The sequence below is a fragment of the Ovis canadensis genome, chromosome 8, assembly GCF_042477335.2.
Source record: "Ovis canadensis isolate MfBH-ARS-UI-01 breed Bighorn chromosome 8, ARS-UI_OviCan_v2, whole genome shotgun sequence".
Classification (NCBI taxonomy): domain Eukaryota; kingdom Metazoa; phylum Chordata; class Mammalia; order Artiodactyla; family Bovidae; genus Ovis; species Ovis canadensis.
The window spans coordinates 83,967,537-83,994,013 of record NC_091252.1 but is presented as its reverse complement, the minus strand read 5'-3'; the positions used below and the strand labels follow the sequence as shown (position 1 = coordinate 83,994,013).

At 44.4% G+C, this 26,477-nt stretch overlaps 1 protein-coding gene across 2 annotated transcripts in view; it reads right to left on the bottom strand.

The window, feature by feature from the left end:
- UST (uronyl 2-sulfotransferase) overlaps positions 1 to 3,104 on the bottom strand; it is a 314,807-nt gene extending 311,703 nt beyond the window's left edge. For both annotated transcript variants that reach the window (XM_069598665.1, XM_069598666.1), the window contains exon 1: positions 2,223 to 3,104. In XM_069598665.1, coding sequence (XP_069454766.1) covers positions 2,223 to 2,478 — 256 coding nt within the window. In that variant the 5' untranslated portion in view covers positions 2,479 to 3,104. The remainder of the gene's footprint in view (positions 1 to 2,222) is intronic.
- Between the last annotated feature and the right edge of the window lie 23,373 nt (positions 3,105 to 26,477).

Genomic DNA, 26,477 nt, shown 5'->3' with positions numbered 1-26,477 from the left:
AGACCACAAGCCCACTTTTCCTGAAAATCATTATGTTTACATAACAAAACAACAGGGAACAAATTTGGCCAAGGGTTATCTTATTTTCAGTTCACAATGATGTCATTTTCAACCCATTACATCAGTCAGAAATTCAATGATGAGTTAGTAATAGGAGCAATATTCCATTCTTCAGTTCTTTCTGGTTCCCTGAGTGAAGAATGCTTGTGAATTCACCCTTTCACCAACCGAGCCCCCAAATTTATCAGGCTTCATTTCCTGGAGTACATAATGAAAGCATATAAAACTGTGGATACCACACATAATGACTGAATTTTCAAGCAGTTAATAGGGTAGATACTGCGGTTCCTTGATTTTAGCCTCACTACACGCCTTTGATCCTTCCTCCTCCCAAATTTCCCCACCCCAAGAAGGGTATCAGCATGATATTTTAAGAGCTGGGTGGATGTGTTACAGGCAGTCTGGTCCAGGCCGGAATTTTACCTGTAGAAAATGCCCTGCCCAAAGCCAAGTGCTCCAAAGGACATCACAGGTGTCTTCCTTCCCTCCCCACTGTACTCTCCCTACATCGGTGGCCCCTGTATTTTGCTTGAAAAGAACCCCTACAAAGAATTCCGTATCAGTTCATGGAGAAAGACCCCTAAGCTTCTCAATCACTTCCCTCCCTATGCCAGTTATTATAGCAGCCACTGTTGGTAATAATAGCAACCTGTGTGGTAGTAGCAGGAATCTGAGAGCCAATGGGGCTGTGAGACCTCCAAACACAGAACTCCCAGAGAAAAGAGTTGACTCTAGCAAAAGCACATATTACCCCCAAACCCCCTAGGAAACCAGATGCTGAGGATTATTCTTTGGAAATCCACTTGGGCAAAATTTTCCTCTAATTTTCTCTAAAGCATCTTACAAAACCGTAGTTCCTCCAAAGTTTCTACTGAAAGAGAAGTGTAACTTTTAAATCTGAGCTTCTCTACACAGGAAAACAAAACATTGTTTTATCTGCACGTACATTTCAAAATGCTCTAACATCTGTCACTTTGCTGAAGTGGTTTTCTTCCTTCGAAAACGATCTACTATCTAGACCTGTGGCTTCTGCGACGAAGGGATTGTTGTGGGCGAGGTTGGGAGCCTCCAGCCGCCGGAGTCGTTTGGCTCGTGGTTCCAGCGCTCCGGGGGCTTCTGTTTGCGCGCTGGCTCGGGTCACGCAGATGCCGGAAGTTCCCCGGGGGCTTTAGTTTATCCGCTTGGACGTTTGCGATGACCTGGGCCAGCTCAGCCTCTCCTCTTCCACTCCCACCTCGCACCATTGAGACCTGCTCTGACCACGGACTTGTGAGAGGGGAGCATATCCTCCCTTAGCCAGGCGCGCTCCGGGGACCTGGGGTACGCACGCTGGGCCCTGGCACCCCCTCTCCCCGCGCACTGACTACAGAGCCGCAGGTCACATCCTCTCTCTGGAGCCGCTCTTTTCCCAAGATCCTTCCCCTCACCTTTCCAAAAACATAGGCAGCCTTGCTCCTATTAAACCAGGCACAACCTCCCCCAAAAGTTCAGACTTGGGACACGCAGCGCTATGGATCGTTCAGTCGAAGCAGGTCGATCCCTGCTACGGACAGCTAGGTGTGCAGGGGGTGCCCCAAGCACAAACCAGCTCACGGACAGCGCGGGAGCCCGCAAACTGCCCCTGGGCCACCCAGGCCAGGGAACGGGAGGAGATCTTGCGAGACAGAATTCGCAAAACGGGCCCCGGGGAGGTACTAATCCCACCCCCGCGACGCGGAGCGCTGGAGGGGACGGGACTGTGGTCACTAACAATGCCATGGGCCGGCCGTCGCTGCCCCTCGCCTCTCCCCGCTCTGCCAGGCCCGAATACACACACACACACTCGTACACACTCACTAACTCACACGCCAGCACTCCACCCGAGACGGGGTGGCCGAGGCAGGAGGGAAGGTATGCGGCGCCTCGCCCTGGGGTACCTGCCGGGCAAATCAACCCCGCGGCGCCCCACCCCCACCCCGCCTCTGCGCAGACAGACAGACGGACGCGCGAGAGGCAGCAGGCGCTCAGGGCCGCCGCACGGATGCTCGCGGGCGTCCCACCTGGGGAGCCTCGACGAGGCGGCGGCGAGGGCAGCACCAGAGTATCCGGCGCGCTCGGCTCCCCCCTCCACCCCCGCCCCGGCACAACTTCGCGCCGCCCTCGCTCCCGCCTTCCTTCCTTACCCAAATACTGCCGCAGGTCGAGCAGGAAGCGCGGGGGTCCCCCGCCGAGCTGATAGAAGAGGGAGCCCAGGCAGAAGACCAGCAGGGTGGCCATGCAGAAACCGTAGTCCCGGAGGGAGAAGCGCAAGAAGGGCAGCAGGGAGACCCGGCGCTTCCAGCTGCCCAGGCCGGGAGGGGCGCCCCCCAGAGGGGCCCCATGGGGCCAGGGATCCGCGCCGCCGCCGGGATGCTGCTGCTGCTGCTGCTGCTGCTTCATCGCCGGCTCCGCCGCCGCGCACAGCCTGCCCGTGCCAGGAAGAGGTCACCCATCCGCCTGCCCATCCGAGGAGGAGAGCCCTGCCGGCCGGCTGCACATGGGCAGGGCCGCGCCGAGGGCAGCCCGGGTTGGGGGCGGGGAGGGGGCCGAAGTTGCCGGGCTCAGGAGACTTTCCTCGGCATGGTCCCCGCCGCCGCGGCCCGAGCGGCCGAGGTGCCCGTCCCCGGCTCGGCGGCGCTGCCCGCGCCCGGCCCGCTAGCGCCCCCGCGTCCCGCGCCCCGCAGCGCCTCGGGCTCGCTCGCGGCCGCCGGGGCTCGCCTCCAGCGCCAGCGTGGACCCCCCCCGCCCCCGGCTTTGTGGCTGTCGGTCTCGGCGTGTTTTGTCCCGGCTCAGGCTCCTCTACAAAAACTGTAGGGAGGAACAGGAGGCGGACACCATCTCCACGCTCCACCTCCTTGACAGGGGTTTTCCTCCTTCTCCTCCCCTTTCTCCCTCCGGCTCTCCGCTGCGCTCTCTCCTCCCTCTTTCCCTCCCTCCCTCTGCTCGGGTCTCCGGGTTTCTCTCGGGTGTCACGTTACTGCCTCTCCCTGGAGGGGGGGGGGGCGATTATTCGCAACAAGGAAGAAAGTTTCTGGGTGTGTGTGTGTGTGTGTTTTTCCCCCTTCCTCCTTTCTCTCCAATCTGGCCTCGGTTCCTGCGCCACCAGCGACCTCTTGGGGGCCCCCGCTGACTTCCCTCTCCCACACAGTCACTGGCAGGAAGAGGCACGACTTCTTTCAGTACGATATGTTTTTGTGTGTGTGTGTGTGTGTGTGTGTGTGTGTGTGTGTGTGTGTGTGTGTGTGGCTTTTTGGTCCTCGTCTTTTTTCTTATTTAAGAAACTTGTCTCTCCCTCTGTATCCCAAGCCTCTGCTGAGATGGTAAAATAACAAGCGGTGGATATTATAATTAAACACGCCCATAGGGCCAGGTTCGTCGCCCCAGCTCCAGGAAGGGAAACAGAAGCAGTCTTGCCTTCACGCGGCAGCTGCTCCTCTGCGACGGAGGGACCAGACGGGCAAGGCGGGTGGGGAGTGTTCCAGAGCGGACTCGAGTGGTTCCTCTGGCAGATGTTCAGGGAAAGAGCCCTGACCTATTTCATCGCTGCCTCCCAGGTCTTCCCATGGGCTTCCCTGGTGGCTCAGACAGTAAGAAAAAAATCTGCCTGCAATGCAGGAAGCCCGAGATCGATCCCTGGGTCAGGAAGATCCCCTGGAGCAGGTCATGGCAACCCACTCCAGTATTCTTGCTTGGAGAATCCCAAGGACAGAGGAGCCTGGCGCGCCACAGTCCATGGGGGTCACAAAGAATCGGACACGACTGAGCGACTCAGTTTCCCATGTCTTCCAAGGGAGGTTTCAGGACATGAAAGAGCACCTTCCCTGCTCAAAAGCTGCATCAAATATACATCCGCTGGGGATGGGGGATGGGGGATGGGGGATGGGGAGCGCAGGGGTGTGATGCTCGGAAAGTTCTGCTTTCATCAGCCACCCATTAGGTAAGAATGATTGACTGCTAGATGTAGAAGCCGTGCCACCTGAGGCTTCAGTGATTGGCCCTAGGTCACGCAGCTACCAGGAGTCAGACTGGGAGAGGCATTCAAATGTGTCTGACACTCAAGCCCAGGGTAATAACCACTGCGAGGTACTATCTCCAAGCCAAGGTGCTTTTTCCTAATAATTTGCCCAGTGATTGGAGGATAGGAGATAACACATTTAGCCCAGGTCACCTTGGGTAATGGAAAGGAAAACTTCCGGTTTCTTGTGCCTCTCCTCTCTGGTTCCCTACTCTTTCTGTACCTTTCGGTGACTGACGACCGGATTAAAGAAAGAATGGGGGGGCGGGCAGGGACCTCTATGATTCTTAGGCTGTTTTCTTGAAAACCTTTTTAAGTTGGATATCTGAGGAAGTTTCTATGGAAAATCAAGGAATAGGATCCTGAGGTCAAGAGTTTACCATTTAAGAATAATATGGTATAACCATCCTGCAGACATGAGTATCTTTGTTCCCGATTTGAATGGTGAAGAATACAGATGGATCATAAACAGGAGACAATGGTGGATGAGGGGAGTAGTTTCACACACATATTCTACTTCCCAGTTTCTCATGGATAGGAAGAAAAGGGAAGTCTCTGTGTTCTGTCACAGAAAATCAAAAAAGAGTGTTAATGGTTTGTTTCACATTTATTCCACGAATCAGAGATTTATTGGGATTAATATGCACATTCTAGAAATGTGAAGGCCCCTGAGCCAATTAAGCCAATCAGTCATTGCCCATTAATGTGAGTTACTTTAATCAGCACACTGAATAGCCCAGAATAGGTTCCCAGTTAATAATTGTTCAGTTAATGATGGGGCTTCCCTGGTGGCTCAGACAGTAAAGAATCTGCCTGCAGTGGGGAAGACCTGGGTTTGATCCTTGACCCACCAGCCTAAGTCCATACCCTTCCCTCTGTTTTACTGTGCCCCTCTCTGCTTCTAGCAAGGCCAGCCTGCCACTGCCCTAGACTCTTGAATCCACCCAATCCCAACCCCACACCCAAGCATGCTGTTTCCCCAGGCGTCTGCATCTCTGCAAATTATTTGTTGCTGTTCAGTCGCTCAGTTATATCCGACTCTTTACGACCCCTTGGAACTGCAGCACTCCAGGCTTCCCTGTCCTTCACTACTACCAGAGTTTGCTCAAACTCATATCCATTGAGTCTGTGATGCCATCCAACCATCTCATCCTCTGTCACCCTCTCCTCCTCTTGCCATCAATCCTTCCCAGAATCAGGATCTTTTCCAATGAGTTAGCTTTTCGCATCGGTGGCCAAAGTACTGGAGCTTCAGCTTCAACACCAGTCTTTCCAATGAATATTCAAGATTGATTTCCCTTAGGATTAACTGGTTTGATCCCCTTGCTGTCTAAAGGATTCTCAAGAGTCTTTCTAGCACACAGTTTGAAAGTATCAGTTCTTTGGTGCTCAGCCTTCCTTACCGTCCAATTCTCACATTCATACATGATTACTGGAAAAAACCATAGCTTTGATTATATGGACCTTCATCAGCAAAGTGTTGTCTCTGCTTTTTAATCCACTGTCTAAGTTTGTCATAGCTATTCTTCCAGGGAGCAAGCATCTTTTAATTTTGTCTGTAAATGATGGCACTATCAAATCATTCAGGGGCAAAACTCAGAGGTCTTCTTTTAATTTTGTCTGTAAATGATGGCACTATCAAATCATTCAGGGGCAAAACTCAGAGGTCTTCCTTAGTCTTTCTCCTTCTCTCACCCCTGAATCTAACCTATCTGCAATTCCTATAAGCCCTATTTTCAAAAAAATATTCAGCATCCGACTTCCTTGCCACCACTCTGGTCCCAGTCATCATCTTCTCTCACCTGGTTTAATGCAGTCACCTCCTGTATCAGTTATGTTTAAGTTTGTTGCTGTTGTTTAGTCACTAAGTCATGTCCAACTCTTTTGTGACCTCATGGACTGTAACCTACCAGGCTCCTCTGTCCATGGGATTTCGCAGGCAAGAATACTGGAGTGGGTTGCCATTTCCTTCCTTGGGGGATCTTCTTGACCAAGGGATTGAACCCATGTCTCCTTCATCGGCAGGTGGGTTCTTTACCACTGAGCCACCTGGAAAGCCTTATATTTAAGTTGAGTTTTATGTAACTAAAAACCCCAAATAGCAATGGCTTAATAGCAGAGACATTACTTTACCGACAAAGGTCCATATGGTCAAAGCTATGGTTTTTCCAGTAGTCATGTATGGATGTAAGAGTTGGACCATAAAGAAAGCTAAGCACCGAATAACTGATGGCTTTTGAACTATGGTATTGGAGAAGACTCTTGAGAGTCCCTTGGACTGCAAGGAGATCAAAGCAGTCAATCCTCAAGGAAATCAGTCCTGAATATTCATTGGAAGGATTGATGCTGAAGCTGAAGCTCCAGTACTTTGGTCACTTGATTCAAAGAGCTGACTCACTGGAAAAGACCCTCATGCTGGGAAAGATTTAAGACAGGAGGAGAAGGAGACGACAGAGGATGAGACGGTAAGATGGTATCACTGACTCGTTGAACATGAGTTTGAGCAAGCTTCAGGAGGTGGTGATGGACAAGGAAGCCTGACATGCTGCAGTCCATGGGGTTGCAAAGAGTCAGACATGGCCGAGCACCGGAACTGAACTGAATGGCTTAAACAAAAAAAGAAGTGTATTTCCCTCTCATGTGAAACAAGTCCAGAAACAGGCAGTATAGAGTTGGTGAGGCATCTCCATGCACTCAGCAGGGACCCATCAGAACTTTCACCATCCTCAGCATGTGGTTTCATTTTAAAGATAAACTTATGATTCAAGATGGCCACTGGAGCCATCTTATGTTTATATTCCAGGCTGGCAACAAGAGGAAGCAGAAAAGAAAATGAAAAAACTCTTCCCCCAAAAGGAGTAGGTTCTTTTAAAGAAATGCTCAAAAATGCAATGAATCATCCTCTTAGTTTTTTGGCCAAAAACTCAGGACTATGTCCAGTTGTAAGGAGGGGCTAGAAAATACAGATTTCAGCTGAGCACACTGCTGCCCCCAAAATATCAGGTTCTATTACTAAAATATGAAAGGACAGGTGAATACTAAGTGGCAATCAGCAGTCCCTGACATTCTTCCTTCTTGATCCCAGCCTTTCACTCTATTTTAACCCCCTTCACAGCAGCCAGAAGGTAACTCCACTGCACAAAACTTGCCAGTGGCTCTCAACACACTCAAGACTCAAAGCCAAAGTTCTTCTAGTGCGCTTCAAGGTCCTGTTCACTTTGGTCCCATTGTCTCTCTGACCTCACTTCCTGTCACTTTTCCCTATTCGTTTTCCTCATTCTTGTTCATCAGACCAACAAAACTTGCTGTCCCATAGCATTTTTGGAACACTGCTTTAAAAGAACCTCCTACCTCTCAGGCAACTGTTCAGCAGAAATGTTTGATTCTATTTTAATTAAATGGATCCTGCAGAGAAAACAGTATTAGTATATCGAGTACATAGATACAGACATAGGTTAGATGTTTGCAGAAAGAAACCACTTATCCAAAAATGTACTGTTGAGTGCAGATACTGTTTTCTAGTCCTAACATAGCACAGTGCAAGCCTAATTGTTGTAATTTGGTGATAGCTCCCAATCTGAGAGAAGGGTGGGCCCACAATGGCTATTTTCTTTCTATGGCGAATTTTCTTTGCATCTTTGTTTACTCTACATAAAAAGCTTAAAAAATTAAGTTTGTTTACAATTAATGGAAAAAGCAGAACCTTCTTAATAGGTCCAAGTATTGACTGTCTTACCTTACAGTAAGACTTCTATCACTGTATCAGTGCAGATTGCTACTTGGACCATAGTTTTAAATTTTGGCAGTACAAATTATTACACTAACTTTAGAGTGGATTGTCTGGCTGTTTATTTTTCACAGTGTTCAAAAGAGGTTCTAAACTACATTCATTGTTTTGCTTATTTTTTTAATAGAAGTTCTTGACCAGGTGTAATCTATATTAATATAGTATAAAATCAATATATTAGTTTCAATCATCCAATAAATATACATTTAGCACTATCTGGCGCCTACCACTCTTCTGATTGTCACACAGCAAAACATAAAAGACCAGTTTTTCAGCCTTGAAAGAATTTGCAATCGTTTCAGGAAGATAGGATTATGTTAAGTGAAGAAATTTGACAATAATGGAAGGCAGCATGTAATTAAGTGATAAATTGCTTGTTACACATTGTAAATAGCAAAGTCATTCAAATCTTTAGAGAAGCCAAAGGAATAATTTTTCTTTGATTTTTAAAATGGTCTTACAAACCTCGATCCTTTGAGCATAGCAGTGATTTTTAGGTTTGAGAGTTATTTATAAGTAAATAAGAAGTATGAAGTAGACGATCGAACTGGTGATATTTTTGGCCCAAGAGTGCTGTGACTCTGAACTCACGGTTTTGATTTCTTTGGGTAGCTTTTACATTGACTGTATCTGATGTACATTATCAGTGGGGAGGAAGTCAGACGTCAGGCCAGAAAGATCAAGGAGTCTGCAGGGGTCAAGAAAAGCCTGGGAAAGTGGGAAATTACATACGGCCTCTAAAGACATTCTTTCCAATAACTAGTTGAATGACTTTTTCAGGTGAACTTTATGTAAAGTAAGGTTATTGGTTTATTATGAAATATGCCTGGTGCTTTCCATGCAGCTAGGTGAGTACCAATATGAATTCCAAAATATTCATTTATCACAAGGTATTTTTGCCTTTAATTGGTTAGATCAGTGATTTGATTGACTCATCTGTCTTGTTTAAAAGGCATGAAAATAAAGTAATGGGTTTTTAAAGTGTGGAAATGTGTTTAAGTCTCAATGCCATTGCTTAAATATAAAAATATGACACTTTAGAGTTGGACCATAAAGAAGACTGAGTGCTGAAGAATAGATGCATTCAAATTGCAGTGCTGAAGAAAACTCTTTAGAGCCCCTTGGAATGCAAGATCAAACCAGTCAATCCCAAAGGAAATCAACCGTGAATATTCATTGGAAGGACTGATGCTGAAGCTGAAGCTCCAATACTTTGGCCACCTGATGTGAAGAGCTGACTCACTGGAAAATACCCTGATGCTGGGAAAGACTGAGGGCAGGAGGAGAAGGGGACGACAGAGGACGAGGGAGCTGGACAGCATCACCAATTCAATGAACATGGCTCTGAGCAAACTCTGGGAGATAGTGAAGGACAGGGAAGCCTGGTGTGCTGCAGTCCAAGCGATCGCAAAGAGTCGATCATGACTTGGTGACTAAACAGCAACAACAAATTTCCTGTAACTGACCACATCTTGTTGTTTAGTCTCTCAGTCGTGTCAGACTTTATTGCGACCTAAAATGGCCTGGCGTGCTGCGATTCATGGGGTCGCAAAGAGTCGGACACGACTGAGCGACTGAACTGACTGACTGACTGAATGGACTGTAGCCCACCAGACTCCTCGGTTCGCGGGATTCCCCAGACACGGAGTGGGTTGCCATTTCACGTCTTACTCAGGTCCTGTTTCCTCAAGGGCTAGGGGATGGGGATGGCAGGAGCTGATCTAGCTCAGGCTTTTCTGGCTGGAAGCAACCTCTTTCAGGGTACACTCACTATACATGGTCATTTGGGGTTAATATTCAGTCAAACTCCAGGTGCAAACTCCCTCACAGGCTCCCGCTCTTCCGGGCCAAGATGGCTTCCTGCAGTAGCGCCTCCCAGACAGCAGCGCGGTGCTGGGCTCGGGGCCACAGCACTGTGCCGTCTACCCCTCTGCTCCTCCCTCCTAGCGCTCCTCGCTGGCGTGCCTCCTAGTTTAGGGTCATCTGCTCAACAGCCTGGGCCGCAGAGTCTCACCCCACATGAAGTGAGCACCAGCTTGACCCTTCTCCACCCTCTTCCCTACCTTGAGGCACTCCAGGAGCTTTTTGGATCCCAGGGCATCCTGCTTGCCCAAAGCAGACTGGAGGGGCCAGCAAGTCATCTCTGTTTAGAATCCTTCCTCAACCACTTCTGGCCTCTGTTGGCACTGTGCTGTGCTGTGCTTAGTCACTCAGTCGTGTCTGACTCTTTGCGACCCCATGGACTGTAGCCCGCCAGGTTCCTCTGTCCATGGGGATTCTCCAGGCAAGGATACTAGAGTGGGTTGCCATGCCCTCCTCCAGGGGATCTTCCCAACCCAGGGACCAGACCCAGGCGGATTCTGTACTGCCTGAGCCACGAGGGAAGCCCAAGAATACTGGAATGGGTAGCTTATCCCTTCTCCAGGGGATCTTCCCAACCCAGGGATCAAACTGGGGTCTCCTGCATTGTAGGTGGATTCTTTACCAGCTGAGCTACCAGGAAGGCCCCTAGTTGGCATTATGTTAACCTAGTGATCCTCCAAGAGGCTTTATATATCCCACAGCTGTTCCAAGGAAGTACAAAGAAACCCCACCCTTCTGCAAATGCACCTGTCTTAGTCGGTGCAGGTTTTTCTAACAAAATACCTTACACTTGATGACTTACACCACAAATATTTATTCCTCCATTCTGGAGGCTGGAAAGTCCAAAATCTAGGTGCCAACAGATTCTACATCCTGATTTGTGTCTTCACATGGCAGCTGGTGTGGGGTGCCTTAGTCTCCTTATAAGGGCACTGATCTCCTTCATGGGATTGCCCTAATGATCTTCCAAAGGCTCCACCACAAAATGCCATCAACTGAGGATTAGGGCTTCCAGAACACAAACATTCAGTGTGTAGCAACCCCAAACTATCTGGTTTTCCAACTTTCCTGAGCAAAATCTGGCCCTGGACTGGGACAGCTAGACCAAGGTTTCTCGTGACTTGCTTTTCTCTCTCTCTCTCTCTTTCTGTTCTCTATCCTCCTGCTCAGCCCCCACAAATCTGAAGTGCTTTCCTTGTCAATAGTAATGAAACAGCTTCAGGGAAAGAAACTAGAAGACAAGAAAAATGATTCAGAGAGATAATTCAAACCATACCATCCTCATTATGCACCTTTGGGTCTTTTATTTTTAAATTTCCTTTGGTATCAGCAGTTCCTTGAAGGAAAGTTATTTTCATCCTTTGAAGACTTATTTGATTTTTAGAGATGGTCAAAATTATTCCAAGGCAAATCTGTTGATTAAAATGGGTGAACTATTTGGTAAACAGACTAAGGCATTAATTAAAAAAAAAAAAAGAGGAAAAGGAAGCAAAAGGAAAAAAACCATAGACATGCCCAGGTATATAGAGCAGAAATGCACTGAAAACAGTCAGGGGCTCGTAGCTCCTGCCCTGTTTCTGAACATTCTGTAGGAAGTCTACTGGTTTAGAGGTACATTTGGATGAGAGGACAGTAAAAGCCAAACACTCAGTTACTAACAAACTATTGCTTACATTTAAGCTCCTATACAATGACACAAACTTTTAAAGACTAAGCTTTTAACTTACAGTTTAGGGCAAATGTATTTAAGGTCAAACATCACATTGCACAGCTGTTTTTTGGGACTGACCAATGTGCTGTCACTGGCCACCAGAAGGTTCTGTTGAACATTGTCTTAGTCTGTTCTCTACTTCTTACAAAGTGTCATTGACCCTGGTATAGACAGCGTAAAAGGGGAAAAGTTTAAGTCAAAATTCATTAGTTGCTTTCATGCTATTTGAAGCTGCCTCTTACCCAGTCATGTACCTGTAGAGTTGAATCTCTAGCCCACCTTAATGCCTCATTTCCAAGATCCTCACAATGTTAAGCTGGTGCTTTCCTCATTTTAGAGGTCATTGTCTGATGTTAATGTGTAAGAGCTGAGATCGATATAGAAGTGATATTATTTTCTCTCCCTCCTTAACAATGTCATTAGTCCTTGTTCAGTGGGCATGTCACATACCTTTCTGTTCTCTTAGAGAAAAATATTGCTCAAGCTTTGCAAAGTACCTTCAAATAACTTTTTGAAGAACAGCCAAAAAAATGAACTATGAAGATGAGGAGTCAGCTCTCCAAGTCAAAAATATTAGTTGAATAAAGATGCCCAAGGTCATCTTAATAGAAAATTTAAGAAAATATTAGAGATTGAAGTATATTCTCCCAACTTTGCAAATTACTAGTTTTCTGACCTAAGATCAATTACTTAAACTCTTTGTACCCCAGTTTTCACTTTTGTAAGGAAATGGATAATAAGGTCTGCACTCCTGAGCTCTTAGCTCTTGTCTAGTTCAGGATGAGACTTACCTGTAGAAGAAGCACATCATTAGTGAGCTGTTTTCCTCGGGTACTTGCAGTGAAGCGTCTAAGAAATTATCCTACCCAGGAAAACTGGACAGCAGAACGTATGATAGTGCAAACTTTTTATTTATTCTTTTAAAACCATTTGCTTATTTTATTTATTTGGCTGTAATAAATTTGTCTTAGTTTCAGCATGTGAGATCTAGTTCCCCGAGCAGAAATCAAAGCCAGGCCCCCTACATCAGGAGTGTGGAGTCTTAGCCACTGTACCACCAGGGAAGTCCCACACATTCTTTCTAAAGAGCAGGCAATTCAGAGAGTGAACAAGCATGAGTCTTGGTCTAGACCCTCCCTGGGGATAAAAATGGTCTTGAGCAAGTAACCCAAGTGTGCTCTGAGCCTCAATGTCATTATCCACGAGCCGCAGTAAAACATCTAGCATTCAGTGATGGAATTAAATACATTTTTACAGTACCAGGTACATGTAGGTGAGAATACAAAAGGTTACTTTTAGAGATCAGGAAACTAGAATCCAAATAGATTACATAATTCGCATAAAGTTACATTATTTGTAACCACAGCACCAGAACACGAGTACAGATCTTGTGACTCCATCTCGAACACTTTTTCTACAATAAAGTGAACTTCATTTGGGCCACAAACCCCTCTGAGAATCTGCCAAATCTATTAAACCCACGTCTCAGAAAAAGGCATATAATTTTTGCCTGTAATTTCAGATATCCATGGACCTTCCAGGGGGCCAACAGACCCAGATTAAGAATCCCTGTACTCCAGACTGTGGGCTTCCCTAAATACTTCTGGGTGTATTTGCCAAATGAGAACATCATTTCTGTCCTTATGTCAGAAGAAAAGGATAGATTTTATGGTACTAAAGTGATATAGAAAGTCTTTAACTGATGCAGGAAATAAAAAAAGCTTTTTTCAGGCTCTCATGATTTTAAAGCACTCCTTAGATGCTGAGGATTTTCCAAAATCTGAGCCATATTCAGACATTTATTCAGCAAATCCTTCCCAAGGACCCGAGTAATAATGGGGCCCAAGACAGAGCCTGCTCTCATGGAATTTATATTCCCCATTAGGGGAGATGGACAATAAATAAAATCATGTCACATTGGGTATAAGACAGGGTGACGTGACAAAGAATGATCAGCTGGGAAGGAGGGTCTACTGAACACTGCATGGACAAGGAAGATTTCTCTGAGGAGGTGGTATTTAAGATGTAACTGAGTGAGAGGATGAAAAGTAACTGGGGAAGATCTCAGACCCAAATATTTCATGCACAGGAAACACCTCATACAAAACCTCCAAATGGGAATGAACTTGGTATGCGCCACTGTGGCAGCAGTGGGCTCACCCAGAGGGCAAGTGGCAGGAGATGAGCCTGGAGAGGTGGGTGGTGCCAGTCCCTGTAGGGCCTTGTAGACCAGCGTAAAGAGTGTGGCTTTTATTCTACAGGAAATGGAAAACACAGGAGAGGCGAGGTCAGTGACATCTGATTCATGTTATAAAAGATCACTCGGGCTGCTATGTGGGAATGAGTATTGAGGGGCAGGAGTTTAAAAAAAAGAGTAGTCCAGGAAAGGGATGGTAATGATGAAGACAGATAAAAGGCAACACATTTGCAATGTTTTCTGGAGGTTGAGAGTATAGGCCTGGCCAATAGACTGAATGTGAGGAGGTGAAAAAAAGTAAACCTGAGGACCATACCTAGGGTTTGTCCATAGCAACTGGGTTCATGGTGACAGTATTTCTTGGGGGGCCACAGACCGGAGCCAGAGAAGGAACAAGCTTGAGGGGGCAGTGGAGGTGAGACAAGCGAACTGGAGTTAAGATCTGCTCTGTTAAGTCTGCAGTTGATATAGGATGTTAGAGCTCCAGTAAGAGATCCAGGTTAAAGACATAAACTCAGAGTTAGTCCTGTCTCAAGGGTATATAAAGTCATACAATTGCATAAGATTAACTAGTTGTTTAGTCGCTGAGTAATGACTCTTTGCGACCCCGTGGACCATAGTCTGCCAGGCTCCTCTGTCCATGGGATTCTCTAGGCAAGAATACTGAGAGTGAGTTGCCATTTCCTTCTCCAAAGATTAACTAGAGAAGCATACAAATATTGGGTTGGCCAAAAAGTCCTTTTGGGATTTTCTGTAATATCATACCCGAACGAACTTTTTGGCCAATAGAAAGACGAGAGGACGGCACGGGACATCGCTTTGGAGAACTCCAATACTTCGTGGTCGACCAGAAGAACTAGAGCCAGCAAAAGAAACTGAGAAAGAGTTAACAGAGAGGTAGAAGGCAATGAAGAGTGCTGTGGCACCAAAGCCAAAACACAGAAGTATTTCCAGAAAAAGAATGAAGAGCTGTGGCAAACGCTCCTTAGAGGTTAGAGCAGAGACCCTCATTTCCTGGTTCCTATAAGCTGGAATGTAGACATGGAAGTGGCCCAGCTTCAATCATGCACATGAGAACAATACTCTGGACTATCAGGGAAACTGAGGAAGGGAACCTGGATTCCTGAATGCTCTTGTGGAGCAGAGCTGCCCATCTGCTGCTGATTGCCCACTTCCCTCTGGACTCCATTTAAAAGAAATTAACTTCTCTCTGCTGCTGCTGCTGCTACTGCTAAGTCGCTTCAGTTGTGTCCCACTCTGTGCGACCCCATAGACAGCAGCCCACCAGGTGACTTCTCTCTAGAACCGCTCTACTTTGAGGTCTCTATTTTAGCAACTTAGCGTATACCATGTGGCTTCCCTAGTGGCTTGGTACAGAATCCACCTGTAATGCAGGCGACCCAGTTTGATCCCTGGGTGAGGAAGATTCCCTGTAGAAGGGAATGGCTACCCACTCCAGTATTCTTGCCTGGAGAATTCCATGGACAGCGGAGCCTGGCGGGCTACAGTCCATGGGGTCACAAAAAGTGAGACACGACTAAGCAACTAACATTTGCACTTACTTGTAGCCTGTACCATAACCTACACACATGTCAAGAAAATGGCAGAGTGCAACGTGGAACAGCATGGTGACTTTGACAATTTCAGAGGCATCATTGGGACTAAAACCTGATAGGATAAATTAAAGAGCTAATCTATTCATTCACTCATATTCATTCAGAATATTTATTGAGGTTTTACTATCTGTGATGCACTGTCCTAGGTCCTGGAATGTAGGAAGAGAACAAAAGATACGATGCTCTTGTCTTCATGGAAATTGTATTCTAGTGGAAGAGACAAACGGTAAACATAAAAATGGATAACAAATAAACAGATATGAAGACGAGGTAGTGAGTATCACTGACTCAATGGACATGAGTTTGAGCAAATTCTGGGAGACAGTGAAGGACAGGGAAGCCTGGCGTGCTGCAGTCCATCATGGGGCTTCAAAGAGTCGGACACGACTTGGTGACTGAACAACAACAACAAACAAATGGGAATTAAGGGACAAGCTATATGAAAATCTTAAAGAATAGTACACCAAGCAGCGGGAACAGAAACTACCGAGTCCCCTAGTCAGGAATTCACTTGTTCCAGGAATAGCAAGCAATCTGATGTGCTGCAGAGCATAGTAAATGAGGTAGAAAGTAGCAACAGATGAAATTAGAGAAAAAGAAAAGATGTCAGATTGTGGATGTGCTTGTAAACCAGGACAAAGGGTTTCCATTTTTTTAAACCTGTATTGGACTATAGTTGACTTACAGCGTTGTGTTAGTTTCAGGTATGTGTGCGTGCTTAGTCGCTCAGTCATGTCCAGCTCTTTGCAACCCCATGGACCATGGCCTGCCAGGCTCCTCTGTCCACAGGGATTCTCCAGGCAAGAACACTGGAATGGGTTGCCATGCCCTTCTCCAGGGCATCTTCCCAACCCAGTGATTGAACCCAGGTCTCCCACATTGCAAACAGATTCTTTACCAGCTGAGCTACCAGGGGAGCAGTTTTCTATTTCATTGTAGATAGGATAGGAAGTTATTGGCGTAATCACAGAGGTTTTAACCAGGTCTGGCATTTTAAAATATTGATCTTGCTGCTCTTTGAAGAACTGGATGTAGGAGTTGACTGAAGCAATCCAGGCTAGAGATGATGGTGTCTTGGGCTTGGATAACCGTTGTGGAGGTAGTGAGACTTGGTTGGATTTGGAGCATGTGTGTGTGCTGGGACTGACTCTAAAGTGTGTATAGAAGCATCTTTGAGACAATCAGCTTGCTGTGAAGGTGAGTACGAAACTGGGACAACAGCTGAAAAGTTTATGGGGGTTTAGAAGTCCCTCTGTCTCTCTGGCGTCTCGTTCCATCTCTGACTCTTTCTGTCACTGTCTCTTTTCCCCTCTCTTTTTCAAAGGCAGGAAATATCAGAGTTAGTGTGGTGATAAGAATGATCTGGTAGAAAGGAGTGAACTGATAACCTACAAAAGACAGGTGATATTTGCATGAGAAGGATGGATCCAGAATTAAGTGAAAGGTTTATTTAATTAAAGAAAGGTTTCTTTAACAGGAGCAGACACTTTATCCATTGGGAAAAAAAAAGGGTGTGTGTTAGAAATTTACTGGTATGGGAATATAGAAAGTCTTGGGTGGTGGCATCTGTTTTATCAGTAGAATATGAGGTAACTGAGTGTGAAGACGTGGGCAAGAGAATGTGCTTGAGTAAGAGAATGTAGCAGGTTTGAGGAAAGAGAATGTGCTGAGGCATGACTGTTTCAGAGAGTGAGAAACATACATGAAGAAGTCCAGGAGAACTGATGAGTGGTACTGAGTGCATCTTAAATGGGTGGTCCCGAGTTTAAAGTGAGCCTAGTCAGCACCACTGCTGTGTTTTCCTGTTGCCCAGTTCAGTTACTTGTGTACAGGCGCTGAGTAGGTGTTCAGCTGTGCTTAACCTAGGCTGGAGTTTTACTAGGCAAATGGAGAGGAGGCAGTGGTTTTAAGTATTTGCAAGGAGAAGTAGGAGGCTGAAAGCTGGATCGAAACTGAGAACAAAAATAATCAAAGAGACCAATGATGCAGATTTTGGGGTGGTCCCAATTAATACAGCTTGGAAGGCCTGCTTGAAGACAAGAATACAAAATTATGAATACAGAATTAGGCATAGGAGTTATTTGTTTAGGATGACAAGACTAATTACAAGAAGTTATGAAGATATTATAAAGTTGATGGTGATGGTTAATTTTATTTGCCAACTTGACTGGCTAAGGGAATCTCAGATAGCTGGTAAAATATTATTTCTGGGTGTGACTTGGAGGTTATTTCCAGAAGAGATTAGCATTTGAATTGTTGAACTGTGTAAAGCAGACAGCCCTCCCGATGTGGGTGGGCATCATTCCACCCACAGAGCCTGAATAGAACAAAAGCGTGGAGAAAGGGTGAGTGCATGCTCTCTCTGCTTGAGCTGAGACATTGGTCTCCTGCCCTGGAGGCTGGCACTCCTGGTTCTCATGCTTCTGGATGCTGGTATGGACACATGCACCACTCCCTCCCAGTTCTTAGACTTTTGAACTCAGGCTGAATTATACCACCAGATTTCCTGGATCCATAGCCTGCCTTCACAGATCATGAGACTTAATTAGCTTCCGTAAATGTAAAGGTCAATTTCCGTAATAAATCTCTTCTTATATACATATACCTACATACATTCCACCAGTGCTGTTTCTCTAGAGAATTTTGACTAATACCTTCAATAATAATAATAATGACTAATACCTTGTCATTAACATAACAAAATCCAGAGGATTTACAGGCCTGGTGGCTTAGACGGTAAAGCATCTGTCTACAATGCGGGATACCTGGGCTCAATCCCTGGGTCAGGAAGATCCCCTGGAGAAGGAAATGGCAATCCACTCCAGTACTATTGCTTGGAAAATCCTATGGACAGAGGAGCCTAGTAGGCTACAGTCCATGGGGTCGCAAAGAGTTGGACACAACTGGACTGAGCGACTTCACTTTCACTTTATTTATTAACTGCATGAAAGTCATTATATAACTATTATATTATTTTCCTTACATATTTTAGTTATATAACCTTTGATCACCTCTTCATGTGAGAACCATTTTGCTATAATTTTTTAATACAGAAAACAAAAAGATAATTTAGCTCTGTCTCTAGCATGGTTGACTAAAAGCTATTTATTGATATCTAGGATATAAACATGTAACATCACACACAGATACACTTGCTCTATGTAGTATAACTACAGGTTTCTGCCTTGCTGCTATAGGAATTTTGATAAATTCTATTTTACATAGTTCCTGTCATAAGAGAAAATGATTTGCAAAGGCATTTTTATATGTTGCATTATCAAAAATATTCATAACAAGAGAGCTTCTCTCTTCACTGGGCATTGGTGAGAACTAAAAGCATCACTTGCACAGTTTTACGAGACTACACCTTTCATTTGCTTGTTTAATTTTTACTGGAGTACAGTTAATTTACAATGTCGTATCGGTTTCAAGTGTAGAGCAAAGTGAATCAAATATACATGACGTATGTGTGCTCAGTCAAGTCCAGCTCTTTGCAACTCCATGGACTGTAGCCCTCCAGACTCCTCTGTCCATGGGATTTCCCAGTTCCCAGGCAAGAATATTGGAGTGAGTTGCCATTTCCTCCTGCAGGGGATCTTCCTGACCCAGGGATCGCATCTCCGTCATCTGCGTCTCCTGCATTGGCAGGCAGATTCTTTGCCACTGGAGCCACCTGGGAAGACTACATACACGTATATCCACTGTCTTCTTAGATTCTTTCCCCATATATGTCATTACAGACCTTACAGGCATTACCGTTCCTGTGCTGTATGGTAGGTCCTTAAAGTAAGATAAATATCATATGATAGCACTTATATGTGGAATTTGAAAAAATGATATGAATGAACTTTTTACAAAGCAGAAATCCAGTCACAGATACAGCAAATAAACTTAACGATTACCAGGGGGCTAAAGGGGGAAGGGATAAACTGGGAGACTGGGGTTGACATATACCCCATACTTTCTTTTTTTTTTTTTTGCTGCGCTGGGTCTTAGTTGCAGCATGCAAGATCTTTAGTTGCAGCAGGCAAACTCTCATTTGCGGTCTGTTGGAGCTAGTTCTCTGACCAAGGTTGAACCCAGGCCCCCTGCATTAGGACTGTGGCGTCTTAGCCACTGGACCACCAGGGAAGTCCACATCCTACCGTTTTCAGCTCTTTTCCATTACCTACAGCAAAAGGTCACTTGGTAAAGAATCCGCCTGCAATGCAGGAGACCCCAGTTTGATTCCTGGGTCTGGAAAATCTGCTGGAGAAGGGATAAACTACCCACTCCAGTATTCTTGGGCTTCCCTTGTGGCTCAGCTGGTAAAGAATCTGCCCGCAATGACGGAGACCTGGGTTCGATCCCTGGGTTGGGAAGATCCCCTGAGAAGGGAAAGGCTACCCACTCCAGCATTGTTGGCCTGGAGAATTTCCTACAGTCCGTGGAGCCGCAAAGAGTCGACACGACTGAGCGACTTTCACTTTCACAGCAAAAGGTCAGGTAGCAATCTGATCCCTTGTCCTACACTTTCATGTCTTGACACAAGGGGAGACAGTCTAGCAGGCAGTAGGGGGAATCTTGCAGCTGTTGCTACACTAACAGCACGTGGCTACAGGCTTATCCTCACAGGTGACTATGAACCTTCTATCCCAACTAAACCATTTAGATCATCCTAACAAAACTTTCCCTTAATTGTCCTAAAACTGGCCACTACCACTTTGACACTGTCTTACTTCAGGGAAGTGTGATAGAATGGAAGAAAGTGTGAAAGAAACAGCATTCTTAATTGGTTGTGCTAAATATCTAACAGCTTCTATCCAAGGGTCTCAGCTTCTGTCCTTTGCCTATTCTCCTCTTAAAGTGACTGTCATTTTCCCATTTGATTTTTAAGCATTATTAATATGAAAACCTTTGCTTTGGGTGGGAGGTGGGAGGTTCAAGAAGGAGGGGACACATGTCTACCTATGGCTGACTCATGGTGATGTATGGCAGAAACCAACAAATATGGTAAAGCAATTATCCTCTAATTAAAAATAAATGAATTTTTAAAAAAGGACTTTTGTTTGTTATAGTTTAAGACATGTAGAATGGTCCAAAAGTCACTCCAACACTATATTCACCACAAAAATAATCTGACCACGTGAAAACTCTGCTAGAGTCCCTTCTAGGCCTTGCAAGGCACAGTTCTAGGGAAAGCCTTAAAACAGTCTTTGTAAATCTGCCTCTGGCTTGGACTGAGAGCTCAGAGGTAATGATGACATTTTAAAAGACTAGTTTCCTTCCTGAGAAGTCCAGTCTCCCACAGGTTCTTCTGCTTTCTGAGTTGTCCCTTACCCTTCTGTTCCTTCTGCCCTGAAACTGCCCTGGGGTTGTGGTGAAGAGTGGAGGCGTGTGGGGTGGTCAGGACGGACTGGGAAAGCTTAAATCCGAATGTTTGGGGCTCACACTTGAGCCAACAGCTCCTTTGAGGTGTGGCTTCTGCTTCTCTGTGGGCTTGCACTTTCCTCTGCAGGGTCCGCGTGAGGACACAAATGAGAAGAGAAATGCCTGGGAAAAGAAAACCATACTAACACTCTGCAACCAATACATGGATGAATCAGATTTCTCAAAAGATGAACAGCCCCATATAGTGGTTCTTGCTGGTGATGTCAAAGCTATAACTCAATCCCTTTGCAGGGCCTGCCTTACTGGAAGGTCCCCAACATCCACTCCATCTTGCTTTCTGCCATTGAAAACCAGCCTCTTCAGAAATGTCTGCATCACAGATCTACTTGAAACTCTTCTCACTGGAATATTCCCTTAAGTTCTTCCAGGAGGCTGTTTGTTTTGTTTTAGTGAAGTATAGTTGATTTACAATGTTGTGTAGATTCAGGTATATAGCAAAGCGATTCAGCTGTACAGACATGTATATAGACACATGTGTGTGTGTATTTCTGTATGTTTGTGTGGGCTTCCCAAGCAGTGCTAATGTAAAGAATCTGCCTGCCAATGCAGGAGACGTAAGAGACATGGGTTCAGTCCCTGGGTTGGGAAGACCCCCTGGAGGAGGAAATGGCAACCCATTCCAGTATTCTTGCCTGGAGAATCCCATGGACAGAGGAGCCTGGGGGCTACAGTCCATGGGGTTGCAAAGAGTCAGACACAACTGAAGTGACTTGGCACCCATGTTTATGTATGTGTATATATATGTATATATATATATATATATACACACACACACATAAATATTCCTTTTCGGATTCTTTTCCATTGTAAGTTATTAGAAGATACTGAATATAGTTCCATGTGCTACACAGTAGGTCCTTGCTGTTTATCTATTTTATACATAATAGCATTTATTTCTTGATCCCAAACTCCTAATTTATCCCTCCCCACCCCACCTTTGGTAACCATAAATTTGTTTTCTAAGTCTATGAGTCTGTTTCTATTTTGTAAATAAGTTCATTTGTATCATTTTTAAGACTCCACATATAAATGATACTATATGATACTTGTCTTTCTTTGACTGACTTCACTTAATATGACAATCTCTAGGTCCACCCGCAGATGGTACTATTTCATTCCTTTTTATGGCTGAGTAGTTTTCCATTGGGTATATATACCACATCCTCTTTATCATAGGTTGACGGACATTTAGGTTGCTTCCATGTCTTGGCTGTTGTAAATAGTGCTCCTATGAATGCTGAGATGCATTTAACTTTTCAAATTAAGAGTATTTTTCTTTCCTGGAATCATTAAGAAGTCTACAAAAAAAAAATGCTGGAGAGGGTGTGGAGAAAAAGGAAACTTTGTACACTGTTGTTGGGAATACAAATTGGTACGGTCACTATGGAAAACAGGTTCCTTAAAAACACCAGCAATCCAACTCCTAGGCATATATCTGGAAAATATAGCTACTTTATCTGTAACAGGCACATTAGCCTGATTTAGTTTCTTGTCAGTTTATCACAGGCTACTTTGGGTGTGAACAAGATATGAGAGAGAGGAAGCATGCTGGTAGGACCTCATGCTGATGCACAGTCTGGAAAGCCAAGAGCAATGAGGTAGAAAGAGGGTACCAAAGAAGGCAAAAAACAAATCATGCTTCAATTTAAGCTAAGTCTAAATGTAAACCTTTACCTTATAATATCCTCCTATTAGCTAACTGGGAAGTGAAATTACTTCTTCTATGGGGAATTTCAGGGAAATTTTTTCAGTCTGAAAATGTGAATCAATCTCATAAGATGAAGCATTATTTAAGTAATGTATTTATTCTATTATTTGGAATAAAAGACAAATTAGCACCTGTAGAAACACTAGATAGTAGAAACTGAAGCTTTTGCCCAAATACAAGAGAAAGCATTCTTGTAACTAGAAATTATCCATCAGAAAATGGATATATTCCATCCTTACAAAATTCCTCAAAACATGGGATCCTCTTGGAATGATGTTGCTTAGAATCAAAAACTATTTTGAGGAAGTCATAGAGTTTAAAAAACTGACTTAATGCCTGTTCGCAGTGCTAATAAAATAGGTGGGAAGCTGAGGAATTTTTCTCAGTGTAATTGAAGTATAATTCACACAGCATAAAATTCACTTATTTTAGTTAGACGCTTTGATCAGATTTAATAAACTTATACAATCCTGCAACCCATCATTACAATCACGTCTTAGACCAATTCCATCATCCCTCAGATGTGACTACGGCTGCTCCCATCCCAGCACCGCTGTGCTTTTGTAAACATACAAATGAAATCACAGAGTGCACCCTTTTCTCTTGTTCCTTTCAGTCAGAAGGTGTTTGAGATTCACCTATGTTGTTGCACGTAGTAGTATTTTGTTCATCTTGGTTTTGTATTTAATTTTTTTATTGTGGTAAATTACACATATAACAAAATTTGCCATTTTAACAGTTTTATTGTGGTTGTTATATTGCTATTTATAATAAGAAATACATATTTCATTCCTCCCAGTTTGAGCAGAGTTCTAAAGCCTTTGGAATTTCCTAAGTGAGGAAAACAAGCGTCTTTTGTTATGTTAATGAGGTGACGAGGAGGGGAAAGCACCTAGGTCATTTAAAGCTGGGGGGCTGGCTGTCAGGTGACCCAATTCTGTGATTGGTAGGTTGGAACTTTCAGCCCCTCCTCTGCCCTTTCTCCTCCTCTGAGCGGAGAGGGGCTAGAGGATGTACAGATTGCCAATGGCCAATGACTCAGTCATGTGTAGTGAAACCTCCGTAAAAACCCCAAACAACAGGGTTCTAAGAGCTTCCAGGTTGCTGAACACTTGAGGATGCTAGAGTGTGGTGCTCTCGGATCTGGTATAAACCAAATCAGAACAGGCTAGCGGACCTGATATCTTGTTGTTCTTGTTCACTCACTATGTCGTGTCCGACTCTTTGCAACCCCACTGCCTGCAGCACGCCAGGTTTCCCTGTCCTTCACTATCTCCTGGAGTTTGCTCCAATTCATGTCCATTCTGTTGATGATGCCATCTAACCTCTGTCGCCCCCTCTCCTCCTACCTTCAATCTTTCCCGGCATCAGGGTCTTTTCCCAGGAGTTGGCTCTTTGCATCAGGTGGCCAAAGTATTGGCGCTTCAGCATCAGTCCTTACAATGAATATTCAGGGTTGATTTCCTTTAGGATTGACTGGTTTGATCTCCTTGCTATCCAAGGGACTCTCAAGAGTCTTCTCTAGATATGTTGTTGGGGATGGTCAACCAAAAGAGGGACAAAGGGGAAAGCACTGTAAGAGTCTGAGGATAAGGAAGGGCTATATTACTAGCCCTAGATATTGATATAAAAGTATACATTTAAATAATTGCTAATTTTGTGGGTAACAGCAAATTATAGAATGCATACTTTTGAATAATTATGGAACATTGTGGCATGATTGAGAAGGGCAGACCCTGAGAGCTGATGGGCCAGTCATGAGCAAGGTGACCCCTCAATAAAGATTGGGAGGGAACAGCCAATAGAGCTGGCTGGCTGGAGACCCTGGCAAAGGCTTCGGGGTATGCAGTCAGCAGGAGCCAAGGTGAAGCTGAGTCAGCGTGGGTGATGCTGCTGGAGCAGAGACTGCGCCAAAAGGATGGATCCTGAGTTCAACAACTGCAGACCTCAGCCTTGCAGACCAGCAGGGTGCCCAGCAATCAAGGGGACAGGACACTGCTCAAGGGACCAGAGGACAGCTTACTCAAGGACCCGGAATCCCCTTTCTCTGCCTCTACACCGATGTTATCTTAGAGGAGGGAGGTCCATCCAAGAGACAGAACTATAAGATTTAATAGGGCACAAATGTAAAATATTGGCTAGGAATAAGCTTCAAACTATTGGGCATTCTATTCATTTCTTACTGCTGGCCAGTGGTTGGGAGCTGTGGAAGATTATCAAATAGAGTTATCTTATTTCTTCACTACATGAGTTACTTCGGGGTTAAACTTTTTTACCTGCTTCCGTATATATTAATACATATAGGTACATATATATGTATACATATATACATATCACATGTGTTCTGTAAGGAAAACGTAGTCTAGCTTTCCAGGAAAGTTGGAGCTGGAAAGGAAAAGCACTGGAGAAAGAGTGAAGTCAGAAGACTTCCTGGATTGCTCAGAATGAAGGTCTCTGAGGCCACAAATGTGGGAGCTTTGATCTCAGAAAATACTGGAGCAAACTTGAATCTGCTTTAATGATTCATCCGAGCTCTGTTGGTCTGTGTTGTTCCGCTTCCCTCTGGTCCTAAGCTCTTTTCTTTTTTATTCTTTATCATGAAGAATTGGCTATGTGGGCATTTTCTACTAGTGTGACGACCCACTGGATGGGCAGTCAGTATTCATATAGTCAAGCTTCCCTCTCTACACCTGGCTTTCTCTTTGGGTCTCATTTCACTATTTGATAATAATGGTGTTTTCATCTCAAAAATGTTTAAGTGCAAACTTTTAAAAAAATCATCAGAATCTAGAGTAATGAATTTGTAAGATGACCGTTTACATGGTGTTTTTTTAAGTGTCTAATATACATGAATATCCTGGGAAATGTATTTTTAAAATGCAGATTCCCTCATCAATTATGTCACTCCCCACTCAAGAGTGGTCCTAAGCAAATCCTGAGGCAGAAAGTAGATTAGAAGTTACCAGGGTGTGAGGGAAAAGGGATTGAGGAGGTGTTTAACGGGTATAGAATTTCACTTTGGGACGATGAGAAAGTTCTGGATTGAATAGGATGATGGTTTTATAACACTGTGACTGTACTTAATACCACTGAATTGAACATTTAAAAATGATTACAGTGATAACTTTTATGTTATATATCAGTTCAGTTCAGTTCAGTCCCTCAGTCATGTCTGACTCTTTGCAACCCATGGACTGCAGCATGCCAGGCTTCCCTGTCCATCACCAACTCCCAGAGCTTGCTCAAACTCATGTCTACTGAGTAAGTGATGCCATCCAACCAATAAAATGTTATATATATTTTACCACAGTAAATGAGAAATTTAAAAAAAAAAGAGTAGAACTTGGGAATTTGCAACTTAAACAGATGTCCCTGGTTATTCTAACACAGATGGTCCAGAGGCCATGCTGAGAAACCTTATAGATTAGACATCAAGACAAGACCACTGAGCTATTTACAATAGCCAGGACATGGAAGCAACCTACATGTACCTCAACAGAGAAATGGATTTTAAAAATGGTGTATATGTGTGTGTGTACATATATATACACACACACACATACATACATATATATATATATATATAGTGGAATATTACTCTGCCATAAAATGAACAAAATAATGCCATTTGAAGCAACATGGATGGACCTAGAGATTGTCATACTGAATGAAGTAAGTCAGACTCAGGAAGACAAATATCATATGATATTGTTTACATGTGGAATCAAAAAAAAAAGGGTAGCAATGAACTTATTTACAAAACAGAATTAGAGTCATGGAAGCAGGGAGGGATAAATTGGGAAATTGTGATTGACATATACACACTACTATATATAAAACAGATAACTAATAAAGACCTACTGTATAGCATAGGAAAGTCTACTCAATACTCTGTAATGGCGTATATGGGAAAAGAATCTAAACAAAGAACAGATATGCATATATATATAATATATATATATATATATATATATAACTGATTCACTTTGCTGTACACCTGAAACTAACACAACATGGCAAATCAACTACACTCCAATAAAAGTGTTTAAAAAATGACAAGATCAGTGGAGAA